The 15,181-nt window shown below is 41.6% G+C and overlaps 1 protein-coding gene across 1 annotated transcript; it reads right to left on the reverse strand.

Annotated features, from left to right (window-relative positions):
- Positions 1-6,493: 6,493 nt before the first annotated feature.
- On the reverse strand, positions 6,494-13,234 carry slc35g1 (solute carrier family 35 member G1). The gene is made up of 5 exons (XM_061094515.1): positions 12,830-13,234; positions 11,411-11,591; positions 10,226-10,360; positions 9,844-10,040; positions 6,494-8,825 (listed from the first exon to the last, which is right to left on the reverse strand). Exons 1-5 carry the CDS (start codon positions 13,146-13,148, stop codon positions 8,413-8,415), a joined length of 1,245 nt encoding a protein of 414 aa, XP_060950498.1. The 5' UTR covers positions 13,149-13,234; the 3' UTR covers positions 6,494-8,412.
- Positions 13,235-15,181: the final 1,947 nt, after the last annotated feature.

The following is a 15,181-nucleotide window of genomic DNA, read 5'->3' on the forward strand; positions in this document are numbered from 1 at the left end:
CGTCTGTCAGCTCACACTTGGAGCTGCGCTGCAAACACAACAGGGCTTTCATGCAAGGGACCTGGAGAACATATGGCTTTGATTAGAGGGCAAGACAGAGCGAGAGAGCCGAGGTGGAAACTGCACAGAGTGAGAGAGAGAGAGAGAGAGAGAGAGAGAGAGAGAGAGAGAGAGAGAGAGAGAGAGAGAGAGAGAGAGAGAGAGAGAGAGAGAGAGAGAGAGAGAGGCTGTGTGTGTGTGTTCATCAGTGCAACAACAGGGGGAGAGGGCTGACTCAAGAAGGGTTGACTGTATTTTCACAGCGGAGGAGAGTGTGCGTGTGTGTGTGTGTGTGTGTGTGTGTGTGTGTGTGTGTGTGTGTGTGTGTGTGTGTGTGTGTGTGTGTGTGTGTGTGTGTGTGTGTGTGTGTGTGTGTGTGTGTGTGCGTGTGTGTGTGTGTCCGTCCATCCGTGAACTCGTTAACAAAAGGCAGAATAAAAGATGACTCAGAAGATGGAGACTGCTGAGCTGTGAGAAGAGAATGAAATGAATCCCTGTGTGTGTGTGTGTGTGTGTGTGTGTGTGTGTGTGTGTGTGTGTGTGTGTGTGTGTGTGTGTGTGTGTGTGTGTGTGTGTGTGTGTGTGTGTGTGTGTGTGTGTGTGTGTGTGTGTGTGTGTGTGTGTGTGTGTGTGTGTGTGTGTGTGTCTGTGTGTCTGTGCGTGCACGTTGTAGGTTTAACAAGAGTTGCACACGTCACGTTAATATCACACTTCTCATGAGCTGCAGAACCTTTGCTGTGACCCTGCAGCCGTCAGTAACAGGTTTTTCATATAACAAAACTTCACTGGTGTTAGAATACTTAATAATTGAAGAGATCTGCGTAGTCTGTAGGTTTGGTTAATCCTCCACTTTTGTCGCCTTCCCAGAGCTGATCAAATTGTTTGGGATAGACTAAACATTAAGTCAGACTATGACAATCACACAACATGTGCCAACGCCCAACGACGATCAAGTTTCCAATAAACAGACACTTAATCAATCAGTCCCCAGATGTTGCTTAGTCGTCACCAGGTCTAAATAAATGAATAACAGAGGCTGCTCCGCCCTCGGAATCTCTGTTGAGTGAGGTATGAATTATTTCTCTGAATGATTATAAACTACACAGAATAGACAAACTTTCTTTCCTTTACCTAAATGAGATCAGGCTCACACATGTTGTATAAAACACTGTGCGCAAGAGAGCATGGCGTGAATGAGAAGTCGCAATTTTGAAAATAAAAAGGGGGGAAATACATGAAGTTCAGCATCTGTAATATTCAAAATTATTGAATATACTTCTACTTTTGCGAGCTCATCAATTCAGTGAAGACCCAGCAGCACCGAAAAGTCAAGATCTTAAACGTCTTAGAACAAGTTAAGAATCAAATAAAGCCCTTAACTAAATAACGCCGGCAAATGATTCTCAATATCAAAGATGTGAGAAAAAACAGTATTAGCATTAATGACGGAAAGTGTCTAAAAACCAAGACTCGTGTGTTATGAAGCGTTGTTTTTACAAGTGGGTCTCTGCTTTGAGCCAAAGTGTAATAATGCATGGATGTGCACAATGCAGGATTTCAATTATCCAGCAAATCAGCTTAGGTTGCATTGAGAAACTCTTAAAGGTGCAGTTCAACCTTTTCAAATGCACTGTTTGGTGCCGAAACACAGACAACGCCATTCCAGCCAATCAGCAACGATGGGTGGAGGTGTTTGTAGACGGGACGGGAGATCTTTTTTAAAGTGGATCTGGCACATTGCTAATTTAAGGATTACAAGGGGAATGAGAAGCAGGAAGTGAGTAAACAGGTACCGGTGTCACATTTGTTTGTCTGATAGTGTCTCATTTGTTGCCAAGAGACGCTCAGCTTCTATTTACCGAGATAAGCCTCTTTTTATGACGTTGTTAATTCAAAACAGGGTCCGATAACACTGGCTTCCTTGTCGTTTCAGCTACAGGTGTATTTGCCGAGTTTTTTCGAGTTCGAAATATCAACAGTGTTTTTCAACCAAATTTCCCTGACTCCGCCTTCAACGTAAACACAACTTTTGTTTGTGTAAAGGAAAGACCACGAGAGGCACCTTTTGTCCCCACGCACAGGTAATCAGCGAGTGCAGCGGTGAATTGATAAGCATGGGAGAAAATATAAATTTGCGTTAGGGTCAAAGGTCCATTACGCCAGCGATGTAAACTCTACCAAAGCCAGACAGCAGATACACCTGTGACGTTAGTGATGCAAAGCTTGAACATATGGGAAGGACGTGATGGAAAGAGGATCCAATTTTCTATCTCGAGACATCACTGCACCTCCGCTCCAACTTCTTTCTAGATGTTGTATCACACATGACTGGAAGCCTTCACAAAATCGAGATCCAGATCCAGTCTATAAAACTACAGTAAACCTGAGAATGAGGATAATATTTTCTGTATTTTCTCCTTGTGGCCTGAATCTGGTCCTGTATTCCCATTGGACGAACTGTCAAATGGACTATTTTCCTCATAGGTCCCCCATGTGTCCCCTGTTAGACCGATCCCGATCTGTATGTGATTAATCTCAGGCCGTGTTTTTTCCCCTCATTCCCATTTGCAACCGATTACTTTAAAGTAACGTCACACAGAAGAGAGAAATAGTTATGGGTCACTTCCCCCCTGAGGATGCCTTCTATAGGCTGCTGTGTAAACAAGGGCCTGTCAAAGTAAAAGACCTTTAGAGCTAATGAGAGTGCTCGCAGCTTTAAAGACATTCCACTGAACTTAGTTGTAACTAAATACACAGAAACAACTTTGACAACAACACACACTTCATCCTCAGATATGCACCTCAAAGCAAACAGACACACAGTGGCAGGTATAGGTCAACTTTTCACAATAAGAGCTCCGACAAAATTGTCAAAAGAGAAAGAAAAGTAAAGTTTTGCTAAAAGTTGCAAAATAAACGATTTGATTTTACTGTCCCAGGTAAAGTTAACAACAATGTTTACTGAACTTAATTAAAGCTGAATCAACACAAACAATTACAATAACACACTCTTCATACTCAGATGTGAACCTCAAAGCAAACAGACACACAGGGGCAGGTATAGGTAAGCTTTTCACAATAAGAGGTCAAAAAGTAAAGTTTTGCTGATCGTTACAAATAAATGAATTGAATTTACTGTCCCGGGTAAAGTTAACACCCATATTTCATCTACACTCAATTCTATTATCATACAAACCTAGATTAATGCACAAACACCGATTTTTCATCTTCGATTTACCAGATACAGACTGGGAACCACTGACACTCAGCGACTCCACAAACAAACTCAGCCCGGATTCGTGCACCGTCCCCCGGGTGGAGAAGGTGTGTGCGAGGCGTCAGTCTGGAGCAAGTGATGGAACAGAACCGACTCACCGAAAGTTAAGTAAAGTCCAGTGAGCATCCGCCAGAACTCCGCTCAGTGTCCAGTTCACTTCATAGTCCTGCAGCGACTGTGCACGGTGCACGCTCGCTCTCTCTCTCTCTCTCCATCTCTCTCTCTCTCTCTCTCTCTCTCTCTCTCGCTCTCTCTCTCTCTCTCTCTCTCTCCCTCTCTCTCTTTCTCTCTCTCTCACTCACACACACACACACTTTCTCGTATTGTGGTGGGAAAACTCGCTCTCTTCCCTGATGATGCCTTCAGGTGCTCCTCGGAAAAAATGAGCTCCAGCAGTTTGGATACTTTTCATTGGGCCTCCATGTTTTTTGTATTTTTTTTATGTATTATTATCCATTTGCATTTGTTTGTTTGTTAGTCTGCAGCATTGCTGGAAAACTGCTGCACGGATGACAACGAAGGGCGTGAGAATAATTCATGAAACAAACCAGGCGTGATTAGAGGAATAATATTTATTTATTAGTGTGTGCAAGTTATTGAGAATTAAAATTAAAATCTGGATCTTCTGAATGTAAATGTGGTTTGTTGGGCCTTGTTTGTTTGTTAGTGACCAGGATTACATGAAAAATACTGAATCGCTAAAATTTGGAATTTATCATAGACTGTATATAAAGATGGAATAAAAATGTTGTCAAAGAGTGTTTCCTGTGCGTTTGGTTATAATTAATAATTTGATATTGTAAAAAAAGTACAAAATAAGTCACTTGTCAGCATGATATTTTTTTGGATATCTGTGCTCTTCTTTTGTAATGGCGATTTATCCAACAGCACACTAAGGCAGCGTCTGCCTCTCTCAGTAGCCAAAGGAGCTGACGACGGGAGGACAATAACTGCAGACCAGTGTGGGTGTGTGTGTGAGTGTGTGTGTGTGTGTGTCACTACATTGGAATGTCTGGCAACTATTTCACACCATAGTCTGTCGTTAAGTTTACGCAGTCTCCCCTATACAATATTTGCTCTAGCCCAAAGTGATTTATTCTTTAGAGCAATGCAGCAGACTAATGAGTCAATATGCGTCCTCATCCAAAGCCTTTGGTGTAACTTAAGGGACCCAATTATTTGGACCAATGGTCGCTGGGCCTTGGAATAACCTTTATCCAGATGTGTCTCACCTCAATCCAATCAGCCACGGCTTCTCTTTGGGACCCGGTTCAGTCCCAAACACAGAGAAACTATTATTCACTTGTTTATTCACGTGTGTCCAATGTGCAGCAGATACACAGAATACAAAGTACAATTAGAAAAAGTAGGTTGAGATTCCCCCACCACCACCACCACCACCAAAGCACACTGCAGAGGGAGATGCCCTTTTCCACTCCACAGCTTCTGACGGTATTCATTTCAACTTGGAAAAGTGAGGGATTATTTTCCCATTCACTCTCTCAGTCCACTGATGGGAAGTCTTATGCCATCCAGCAGGAATGTGCAACTCTTCCATTCCTCCGGCTCTCCTCCACCCAGGAGCGAGCAAACCTTTGGGAATCCCCAGCCCGCTGATAAAAGAGAGGGAGTGAGGCCTCTCTCCAGGATTATAGGGCTTTTTCAACTTCCTCTTACAAACCTATACACTGTGATGTCTTTGAGCTTTGTTACACCTCTGTCCAATCCTGCGTGGGGAATTTTTTCAACATCATGCATTTGAACTATTCCACATTATCTTATAGATATCAAAACACCCACGAGAAAGATAGCACGTAGATAAGAAGGAGACTTTGACTCTGATTTATGAAAAAAATGCTTCTGATACAGTTGTGTATTCAGCATGTGCACACACTGAGACGTAGAGTATGTGGGCACATTGATAATCAAAGTAGATAAGACACTGCACATAATGTTAACACAACTGTTTTATAAACACACCTCCAGGTTAAGTTAGTTTTGAACACCACTCATTTCATTTAATTTCTGTCTATAGGTAATTGTTAAATGTTAAATTCTTTAATTTCTCATTGATTCTTGCAAGTAAACTTATATATATATATTAAATGTGTCAAGTCACAGTGTCTTTTCTACAGTATCTTATACACAACCAGTACTATTTCAGGAGAAACTGCTGATGAGGTGAAGTTGCCGTGTCCTTATTTTTGTGGATCCTGCCCTCTGCTGTGAGACAAGGTTCATTACACATGAGAGGAACCATGACACTTGTACAGCTGTAACAGTGACTAAGGACCTCTGACGTAATCAGAATAAATATGAGAATAACAGCACTGATGATAGCAGAGGTATCAAAACTACTGATGATACCTGTAAAACATCAAAATCAATTATTTGGGTATTTTATTTGAATATGATGACACTTATTCGCTTGTAAATATGATATGTGAATCTAAATCCTATAAATAATACATGAATATGTAGTGGTTGCTTTTTAAAGAAATGGATGGGGAATTATGAAACATAGAGGGGAAAAAGTATAACTAAAACTGTAGATGGCAGCTTTAAAACCCAGTCTAATTTTTCTGCACAGGACATCTTTAGCCCTGAGGTATTGTTTCCTGCAACAAAGAGCTGCTCTGTTCTCGTTCAGCCTTTTCTTCACACTTCACTTAGCTCAGTGCTCAGCTGAGGAATTACACCGCAGCCCTGCCTGGACCCGGAGGAAGGTTTCTAACACCATCTGTGTACAGTTAGCCTGCCATGCAAAGTTGCCAGCGTGTGTTTTGCAAGATATGGGTGACGCTGTTGCACAATGCAGAACGGCCATTCTGCACGAAACACACAATGCCTCACAACAGTGTGTTCTTGAAAACTAAAAGGAAAATAAACAAAGGCCTGGTGGAAATCTGTGTAGCGCTCACAGGGACAAATAATCTGCACACACACACACACGCAAAAACAGGAACACAATGACTATGTCAGGTATTATTGTGAGCCCTCCTGTCAACAGCTGCCTGACTCAGTGGTTTGTAAAAAGGTAGCATGGTTTGAACCATTGTCAACCATTAGCAAAGCTAGGGTAACGCAACATACACTTTGGGACAATGATGGAAAAATAGACAACGGATCAGTTCCACACGTGTCAGTCATGTCAGAAACAAGGGCTCACAGACAACAGGAGTTATAAATCCACTTGGAATTTATTCTTGAATCATAATAAACTAAATATTACCCATCACTCTGCAGAAATATATACATATAATATGGTGATGTAATACAATACAGAAATAGTAAAATAAATACTATTAAACCATGTTTTAAAATCGTATACAGCTTCAGGTTTACCAAACCATTTGATGGTAATTCAACATTGTGCTTAAAGCTACAACTAAAATTCAATGTGTAGTGTCCAGAACGTCCCACTGTTTTACCAACAGTGACCAATAAATGTCAAAGTGCCTTAAAATAAAATCATCCACACGAAAATATGGCACTAGAACCTCAAGTGGGTTTACTATATTTCACACGTTGACTTTAAATTCAATTATTTCCCAGGGCTTCTGATGCAATGACCCGAAATTAATAATTCTGCTGCAGTAAACTCGGCTGATTAAAATGAATGGGTAGGAGCAGAAGTTAATAAGCTGATACATTTTTATTTATAAAAAAAAGGACTGGTACTATTAGAAACAAACTATTATTTAAGTGCTTATTTAACTACTTCTTGCATAATATCTGTGAGCAGTTGAGATGAAGATAAACCGCAGCAAGTTACATGGAAGTAGAGATTAAATCAAGTGTCGAGTCATTGTAAAATCTATTGTGAAATCTATCTACAGTATGTTTTCTAAAGAGAAAACATACTGTATTCTTATACTTGGGGATATAACGGCCACATCTCATTTGCCTTATTTTTAAAATGCCGTTTTGATAAAGTCATATAAGAATTAAAAAATCATTTATGAGCTGAAATGTTCAATATTTAATATATTTAATATTCATTAGCTGAATAACACCTGAGAACTGTCCAGTGCAGGCTGCTGGTTACTGAGCAGCTAAAGGAGGCTGGAGGTTAAAGGTCCCTACTTAAGGCACTTCAAAGATATTGTGTAGAAATTATTAACTGTGGACTGGGTCTTAATAAATATGTTCCCCAAATTACTTCTTAATATATTAGAAAAGTAACAGAAGAGAATCAAACATCAGTATATATCATAATGGAATACCTTCTTCATCGATACGCTCATTTGCAGAGGATTTATCGGTATAATTCCAATGTGTGCATTGTAGACAACTCAGAAGAGAGAAAATCCTCCAGCATGACTGTGTATTCAAGTAAAAAACAATATTGGGATTATATTTCCAGCTTTTCTCTTTTCTTGACTCAAATATTCTAAATGTCTTTATCCCAAATGCATCTTTAAACTAAAAATATGTCGTTAAAATCTTCTTTATGCTGCTTATTTGGATTTTTCCTTCTCGTATTTTTGTGGATTACATAGTAGATATTAATAGTGCCTAGAACATAGCGCAAGGAAATAAATTGACTGGTATACATGATATTTATGTGGCACAGTGAGAATGGTCCCAAGGCAGTAAACATCTCTCTTTGGCTTCTTTGTTCAGGTTAAAGCAAAAGGAAAATGGGACTCAGGAAATCCTTCCTCAAACTTTTTCACGATGGTGAAATTAAACTTTCACCTCATTTATGCTGCACATGTTTTATAAAAGTTAGCTACACAGGCTCCAGTGAGCAGGACACAGTCCCAGACTGTGAGGTGGATATACAGTTATTTTCCAGTAAGATGTACTTGTTTACACAAAAATATATGTATAACAATAAATTGCACAAGTTGACCCTCAGGAATCAACATGTAGAGATGTACAGAATGGTAAAAATTGAATTTAAAGCTCTCACAAGCTCGTAACTGTCTCGTCAGCATTTCTGCTTTTAACTCCTTCAAACAGCTTCGTCCTCCTCGGATTTGCATGTAAATATAAAGTAAAACACTGAATAAATCAAGAACGTACTGTATGAGATGGAAAAACAAAAGAATAAATAGTAATACTAGATGATTCCATGTCGCTCCTCTAGCTCAGCTCTTGCGAGAGTTGCTGTACCACTTCTTGACAGCGATTCCACTCGTGCTCGCCACCACGCACAGCGCCCCTCCGAGGCTCCACAGGGTCGGTGCGCGGTTAAAGAAAATGAACTGGAAGATGAACGCCAGCACCACGTCCAAGGTCCTCATCAGGGCCACGGGTGCGGCCTTCTCGATCTGCAGGGCCTTCGTCAGGAAGGTCTGACCAGCAATGCCCAGGACAGCTATCAGCATCAGGATCCAGCGATCGCGGCCACAGTACGGGTACTTCCATTCCCCGAGGACGGTTACAGTGATGAGGCACTCGATGAGACCGATGACAGCATAGTACCAAACAGAGAGGTAGTAGTGGACGCTCTTCCCCATTTTGCGAAGAATAACAAATGTAAAAGCAGCCCCGATCGCTCCTAGAGACACATTAAAAAGATATTAGAGACTGAAAACACCAACAAAGAAAATGTACAAATTATTAATAAAAATAATTAAGGAATTTATCATGGATTTATTCAAAAGAAACAATAAAAATTGGAGTGGCACATCTTGGAGTGGGCTCTTCTTGCTAAACTTATGACCATTTATTTACAGGAATGCGGCTGACAGCTATAGCCTCATGAAATCCTCTGTGAATCCCTCCTGGACTACACCTGTATTTTCAGGAAGTATTTCCTCATCTGATATTTCCCCTCATCCTTATCTACAGGCAAACGGGCACTCCCATAACCTCTGCCTCCAGTCGATGGTAAAGCACCACTTCGACAAAGTTCATGGAGGTCAATGCATTTATGGGCCAGTTTTTGCTGGAGGCTAAGTTTGATTTAGTTGCATCTGGTGGAAATTCTGAGAACCACACACCACTATGGCTCGGGCAGCAGCTAAGGAGAGCATTGTTGTAAATCAAGGCATGAAAACACCAAATGCAGATGTGACTGAGGAGGATTGTGAGATTTTGCTGACTAACCACTACTGAGATTTCTACTGAAACTGAGCAGAGGGAACTTAGCTATAAAACAAAGCTCATCATTTACTTTGGGAGAAACTCTTACTGACTTTGATCAATGCCATCCATAAAAAGAAGCAGTGTTTTGCTGGTGGGAAGCCAGTGAAGGATTCTGACTTCACTACACTATCGATTCCGGCGAGTTGAAAAATTCAAGCAGCTAATACAAACAGGTCTCTTGGCAGAAAGGTGGATGTCCCTTTTAGAGATTGTAAGATGTAACCCGCCCTGACCATGACTAACTTGAAAGACGATCTCCTCGGTAACCTGGATGTGCCAAGGAACACAGCGGTGGTGCTGTGGATTCCCCTGGTTGCCAAGGTGATCCTGACCTGCTACTGACCAGGAGTCGGTACAAAATTTCCTGACTCATTAATGATCTACTTAATCTTTGTCTACTTTCATTAAACTGAGTTATTTTGTATTACCTGCAAAGGCGGCAATAGTCCCCTTGACGTGGTTAACGTAGTCGCCTTCAATGCCACGCACTTGCTGGCCAAAGAGGAATGGTGGTCGGGCGATAAGGAGGACACCAGTGAGGGTGAAAACAGTGAAGACACAGTCCCAGATTGTACATTTCTCCTTTAGGAAGATCCAAGCCAGGAGCGAGGTAAAGACTGGATTACTGATGGGTCAAAGAACAGAGAAAAACCATGGGTTAGAGATGAGAGCATGTCTGGGTGCACTTCATAAGTCCCAACAGAAGGAAACAGTTGGGGAGAGACACAGGGAAACAATAAGAATGCTGAGGAATTAAACAAAAAGTGTACAATTCAGGAAGGAGAGAATATATTTCCTTCCTGCTCTCACCTGAACATGATGACAGTGGCGTCGGCCAGTGGCATCTGCTGAATGGCATAGAAGAGCAGGATCATGGCATTGGAGCCGATGAAACCCCGAAGCACCAGATATATACGTTTATCCCTGGGACCAAGGAAACCTGTCCTGGAGGAGCAGAGACATGAGGATGCATGGATGGATGGATGGGAGGATGCATGGAATGACTGATACAGGGAATGATAAACAGAATTCTTGGGGAAAACGTGATGGATGGAGTAAAGTGAGCTGCAACGTGAGCTGAGTGATGACAAATGGTTGGATGGCTGGATAGAGACATGGACACATTTAGGTTCAGGTCGTGAGGAAACGACAGTGATGGATGGATTCATGGATGTGGCTGCAAAATCGGGGATGAGGGACACTTTTGTCGGTGAAGATAAAATAAAGAGGAATGTAGTGGAGGAATGGATGGAAGGATGAATAAGGAGCTGAATGAATAGAGGTACTGGTTGTCGTCTTTGGGAATTCAGTGTAAGTTTAAATCTTTGGGTCACAATGTCATTTAAAATGGATATTTACTGATAATCTGTGCAGTTGATTGTAGCTTTGACAGTGTTATTGTGTGAAGATGGCATGAGATGGGTGCTACTGTTAACTACTTTATTTAGAGACTAGAATTACTGCTGATCCTAACACACTGCATTCATGTTAACATACAGTAAGGTCACTGTGACTTTTGATCTTTGACCACTGAAATTTTATCAGTTAATATTTCTGGGCAGAATCTGAACAAATTCCCTAGAGGCAGACTGTGAGGTTGACTGCTGACCACCCAAATCAAATCAGTTAATCTGTGAGACTAGTGGGAAACTTTCCCATCGCCTACTTCCTGACAAACGTATTTCTGGTATTTGGACGACTTAAACTGGTCTCAGCAGTTTAAGTTGGCGGACAAGCCCAGATACTTACCTGCAAAGTGAAAGTAAAGCATGAAGACAACAGCAGAAATCCCCAGATATAAATTACAGGCAGTGACATGTGTTTCCTTGCTGAGTTAAAGCACTTTATCCTATCACAACACACAGTGTAAATTGCTGGTTTATGTAAAGACTGTTTTGGGAGTGTTACTTTAGCACTAATTATGTCATTTGTGGAGTTAATGTTTAACAGTGTGACTGTAACTCGTGAGTGTTTCAGTTTCTAAATCATGCTTACTTGTGGTAGATGAGTAAAGGCATTACAAAGAGCATCTGGAAGAAGCAGCGTATGGCACTGATTTCTATGGCGTGGATTCCCTGGATGCTTTTCACCAGGAGAGCGATGGTGGAGAAGAAAACTGTTGACAGGAAAGCATAGAACAATCCCAGACTTTGACAGCCCTTTGGTTCCTCTGCACCTGTGTAAAAGAGAGAGAGGAAAGGTTTGTGAGGCTGGAGGAAAAGATATGGAAGAGGGGGAGGAAAGAGACACAGGGGCCCTGAAGAGGGGCATCACTGTTCCACACTTCACCTAAAAGAATATTGCTTGTTCCATTGTAACCGTGTTGGTACAGTAACTACAGGATGTCATCGAACTCCACGGGGTCTGGGGGAAAGTTCACTTGCAAAAAACCACAAACGAAAAGATCTGCAAAAGACAGCGGTGCAGTGTTTGCTCAACCTGCTCGTGGAACAATAAACTGATACGCTCGCAGAGATTAAATTTCCACCTGTGGTGTCTCCGACTTCTTTCTTTGTACTTGTAGGACAATGTGTGGTCTGGTGCACGAACGGCATTTGTCTTTTTCACCCTGCACCAAACCAATGAGCAGATTGTCTTACGCTAAACTACATTAGTGGTTTTAGTTTCACCATTATGACTAGTACAAACAGGGCTTTTAGTACAGTGCTGTATTACTGAATTAGTATTAAAGTATTCGTTTGTGTATCAATATTTTGATTAAAAGTGAAAACAAAGTTTAGTTTTATAAGTGTATTGTGCAGGTGGCCACACCTTTAGTGGCCCTGGTAGAGTAAAAGTGCACCGTCATGCTCCTGAAGGATGATGCAAATGTTAAACTGGTTTACAACAGACTGTATGCTGCCCACATTGTAACTGAGCTGTTGACATGGTAAAATACTAGAAGTGGAAAACTGCAATACAGCAATAACTTGTGTCATATTGTTCGTTTACTGTAAAAATGTTAAATTAAGAGGTATTCCTGGTAATTCCAACCACCAGCATTAATAGAAAAAGTACAAATCTATTTTGAAATAGCAAAATGCCATGAATAACATATTTCCATTCAATTTAACTTCCTTAAATGGCTTACATCAATCGCTCGCTTTTACTTTGGAGTTTTGTGACGTACAGCCGGACGAAGTTACGTCATATGTGGCGGCATTGTAGAAAAGGAACTCCCGTGGAAACTTTAAAATAAACTTTATAAAATGAATTTAAAATAAGTTAATGCGTGTTCCGTATTGGCTGATGACAAACACGTGGTGCCGGCGCGGTTGTATAACGTGACGCAGGAAATTTATTCCCGTTATTTCTCTAAGCTCATTAACGGAGGACCGGGGTGTCCCGGCCGGGGACACTGGTCGATGCGGGGTTCCGGTGGCTTGTCCCCGGGTGAGTGAGTCCCCCTCTTACCGTCCGGGACGCTTCCTCCTCCTCGGGATGCGGTCTCCCCCCGGAGACAACATGACGGCGGGCACAGGGTCGTCTTCACGCCGGCTTCCAGGGACTCCACGACCCGGGTCTCCTCCTCCTCTTCATCCTCATCCTCCTCATCCTCGTCTTCGTAGCCGGACGACAGGCGACTGTTGCCCCGGAGGTGGACCCGCTCTTCCGCCCGCTCATCGCCGTCCCCCTGGCCGCCCTCGGTGCCCGGGCCGCGGTCTACTTTGTGGAACACCACGGTGATGGTGTGGTCCTCCGCGGACAGAGGCCGGTGGTTCGAGTCTCCCATGGTGATCCGTACAGCATGCCTCGGACTGCTGTCCTCCTCCTGCTGTCCTCCTGCTGTCCTCCTCCTCGTCGTGCGGTGCCCGGAGTGACGGGTTGAAGGAGCCGGGGTTAATGAGTAACCTTGGTGGCAGGACACCAGCTCCCATGCGGTGGCGAGGTCGCCCGCAGGGGGGCAGAGCTGAGCCCGGTGCACCTCCTCCGCTGATCCGCTGCTGCAGGAGCCTATGACAGAGGAGGCAGGGGGGAGGTCTGAGCCAACCACATCCACAGTTTGTGTTAGATTGTAACACAACATGGAGCTCACAGCCAGGACCTCCAGCTTCTATAGGCTCACACTATCATAAGTCCCAATCCAAACATATATAATATCATGTACAGTACAAACTTAACTTCACAAACAGTTTCCCCAAAATAGGTACAACAATAATACAATATATAAGAGCTCCCCTCCAAAAATATATGTAATGAAAATTCCTCCAGAATACGTACATTTTCACCACTTTCCAACTTTCTGCAAATTTGAAAACAAGTTGAGCATGTTAAAGCCCTCAAAAAGCCAATTCATTTGCCTGAATAATAATAATAATAATAAATATGGTTGTTTAGGATGTTTAAACAAAACCACCAAGACATTTGTTCACATTCATTTACGTGAAAACGTAATTTCAATGAAAATTCCTCCAGAATACGTAAATTTTCACCACTTTCTAACTTTCTGCAAATTTTGGTAAGAAGTTGAGCATGTTAAAGCCCTCAAAAAGCCAATTCATTTGCCTGAATAATAATAATAATAAGAAATTATTGGTTTATAAATGTGGGCCAACTGTGGTCATCTCCGACAGCAGAGGTGCAACTTTATTAAATAATAATAATAATTAAAATTATTTGATGTGATTTTTAAATCGTGTAAGTCAAGGTGTACATCAATCATTCTTTGGCTTCTGAAAAAACACTGACAAGCCTCACGTTTAGTATGGAAGGTGGAAAACAACAAGAAACTGGGTTTTAGTGGTGACTAATATTTAGAAACACGGCCACTGTCCTGAGATCAAGTTGAATTTGTTGCAAGCAGGGACAGGCCCAGCTTTGCACACCAGTGTTTACACCTGCTTCACTGGTTTCTCTCTAAGCTTTATCCCTGGTGGAAACCAAGTGCCTCCGGTGAGTTCTGGCACATATGTTGGCTCTTTGTTTTCCCCAGTCTGGGTGTGAGAGAATCTCTCATACGTCACCTACTTGTGCCAGAAGACTGGTTTCTCTTTGCCACTGCACACTTAATAATTTATTATAATTTAGCACGATGCAATGACGGCGTTTGGGTCTTTACTGTTTGTAAAGGAATTCCCACTGCTTTTGCATGAGGCAGCAGCAGAGAAGTATATTTTGCACTAATGAGGGAAGATATGTAGACATTTGCTGTGTTCCAGTCTTGCTTTTGAAACTATTAAATAATATTTTTTTCTCACATTGGCACATTTCATAATTTAGACAACGGCTCCATAGAGCAAATTAATATATTTTATGGAGTCTGTATGGATCAGGGAAGGTTAAATGGGATCAATAGTTGCAAGTATGTATAGTACAGGGTTTAATGGAACAGTTAATGCCTGTTTATTCCACAAAAATGTGATATTTTTGTGGAATATAACACAACTACCCTATGGTCCGAAACTATCATTTGGTGATTGTTGATCTGCCGTTAAATCAGTCTTCTGTCAAAATCTGGTGAATTATGAAGTTTTCTTTAATTATTTTTTTCCTCTTTCTTGTCAGGCTTCATTATACATGTCATGTGCATGTTATTGCATAAAAAAAGCCATATATATATTAACATCTAAGTACTAACATACACCCAGTAAAAAAGGAATATTAAGTTATATGGACTCACATTGGACATAAATTTGGCATCAAAAGACATAGGCTTATAAAATCTGAGCAGTTCACATTCATCTTTATTGTCACGATTGCAGCTCACACGTTCTGAAGGTGAGTGCCTGTGAGAGGAGAATATGGTTTTTAGGATGTTTAAACAAA

Source organism: Limanda limanda, chromosome 21, assembly GCF_963576545.1.
Source record: "Limanda limanda chromosome 21, fLimLim1.1, whole genome shotgun sequence".
NCBI classification, from domain to species: domain Eukaryota; kingdom Metazoa; phylum Chordata; class Actinopteri; order Pleuronectiformes; family Pleuronectidae; genus Limanda; species Limanda limanda.

Coding starts and splice junctions, on each gene's coding strand:
- slc35g1 (XM_061094515.1), bottom strand. CDS start 13,148: ATGGGAGACTCGAACCACCGGCCTCTGTCCGCGGAGGACCACACCATC. Junction 11,592..12,829: donor AGGAGGAAGCGTCCCGGACG/GTAAGAGGGGGA, acceptor TCTTTTACACAG/GTGCAGAGGAACCAAAGGGC. Junction 8,826..9,843: donor GACTATTGCCGCCTTTGCAG/GTAATACAAAAT, acceptor ATGTGTCTCTAG/GAGCGATCGGGGCTGCTTTT.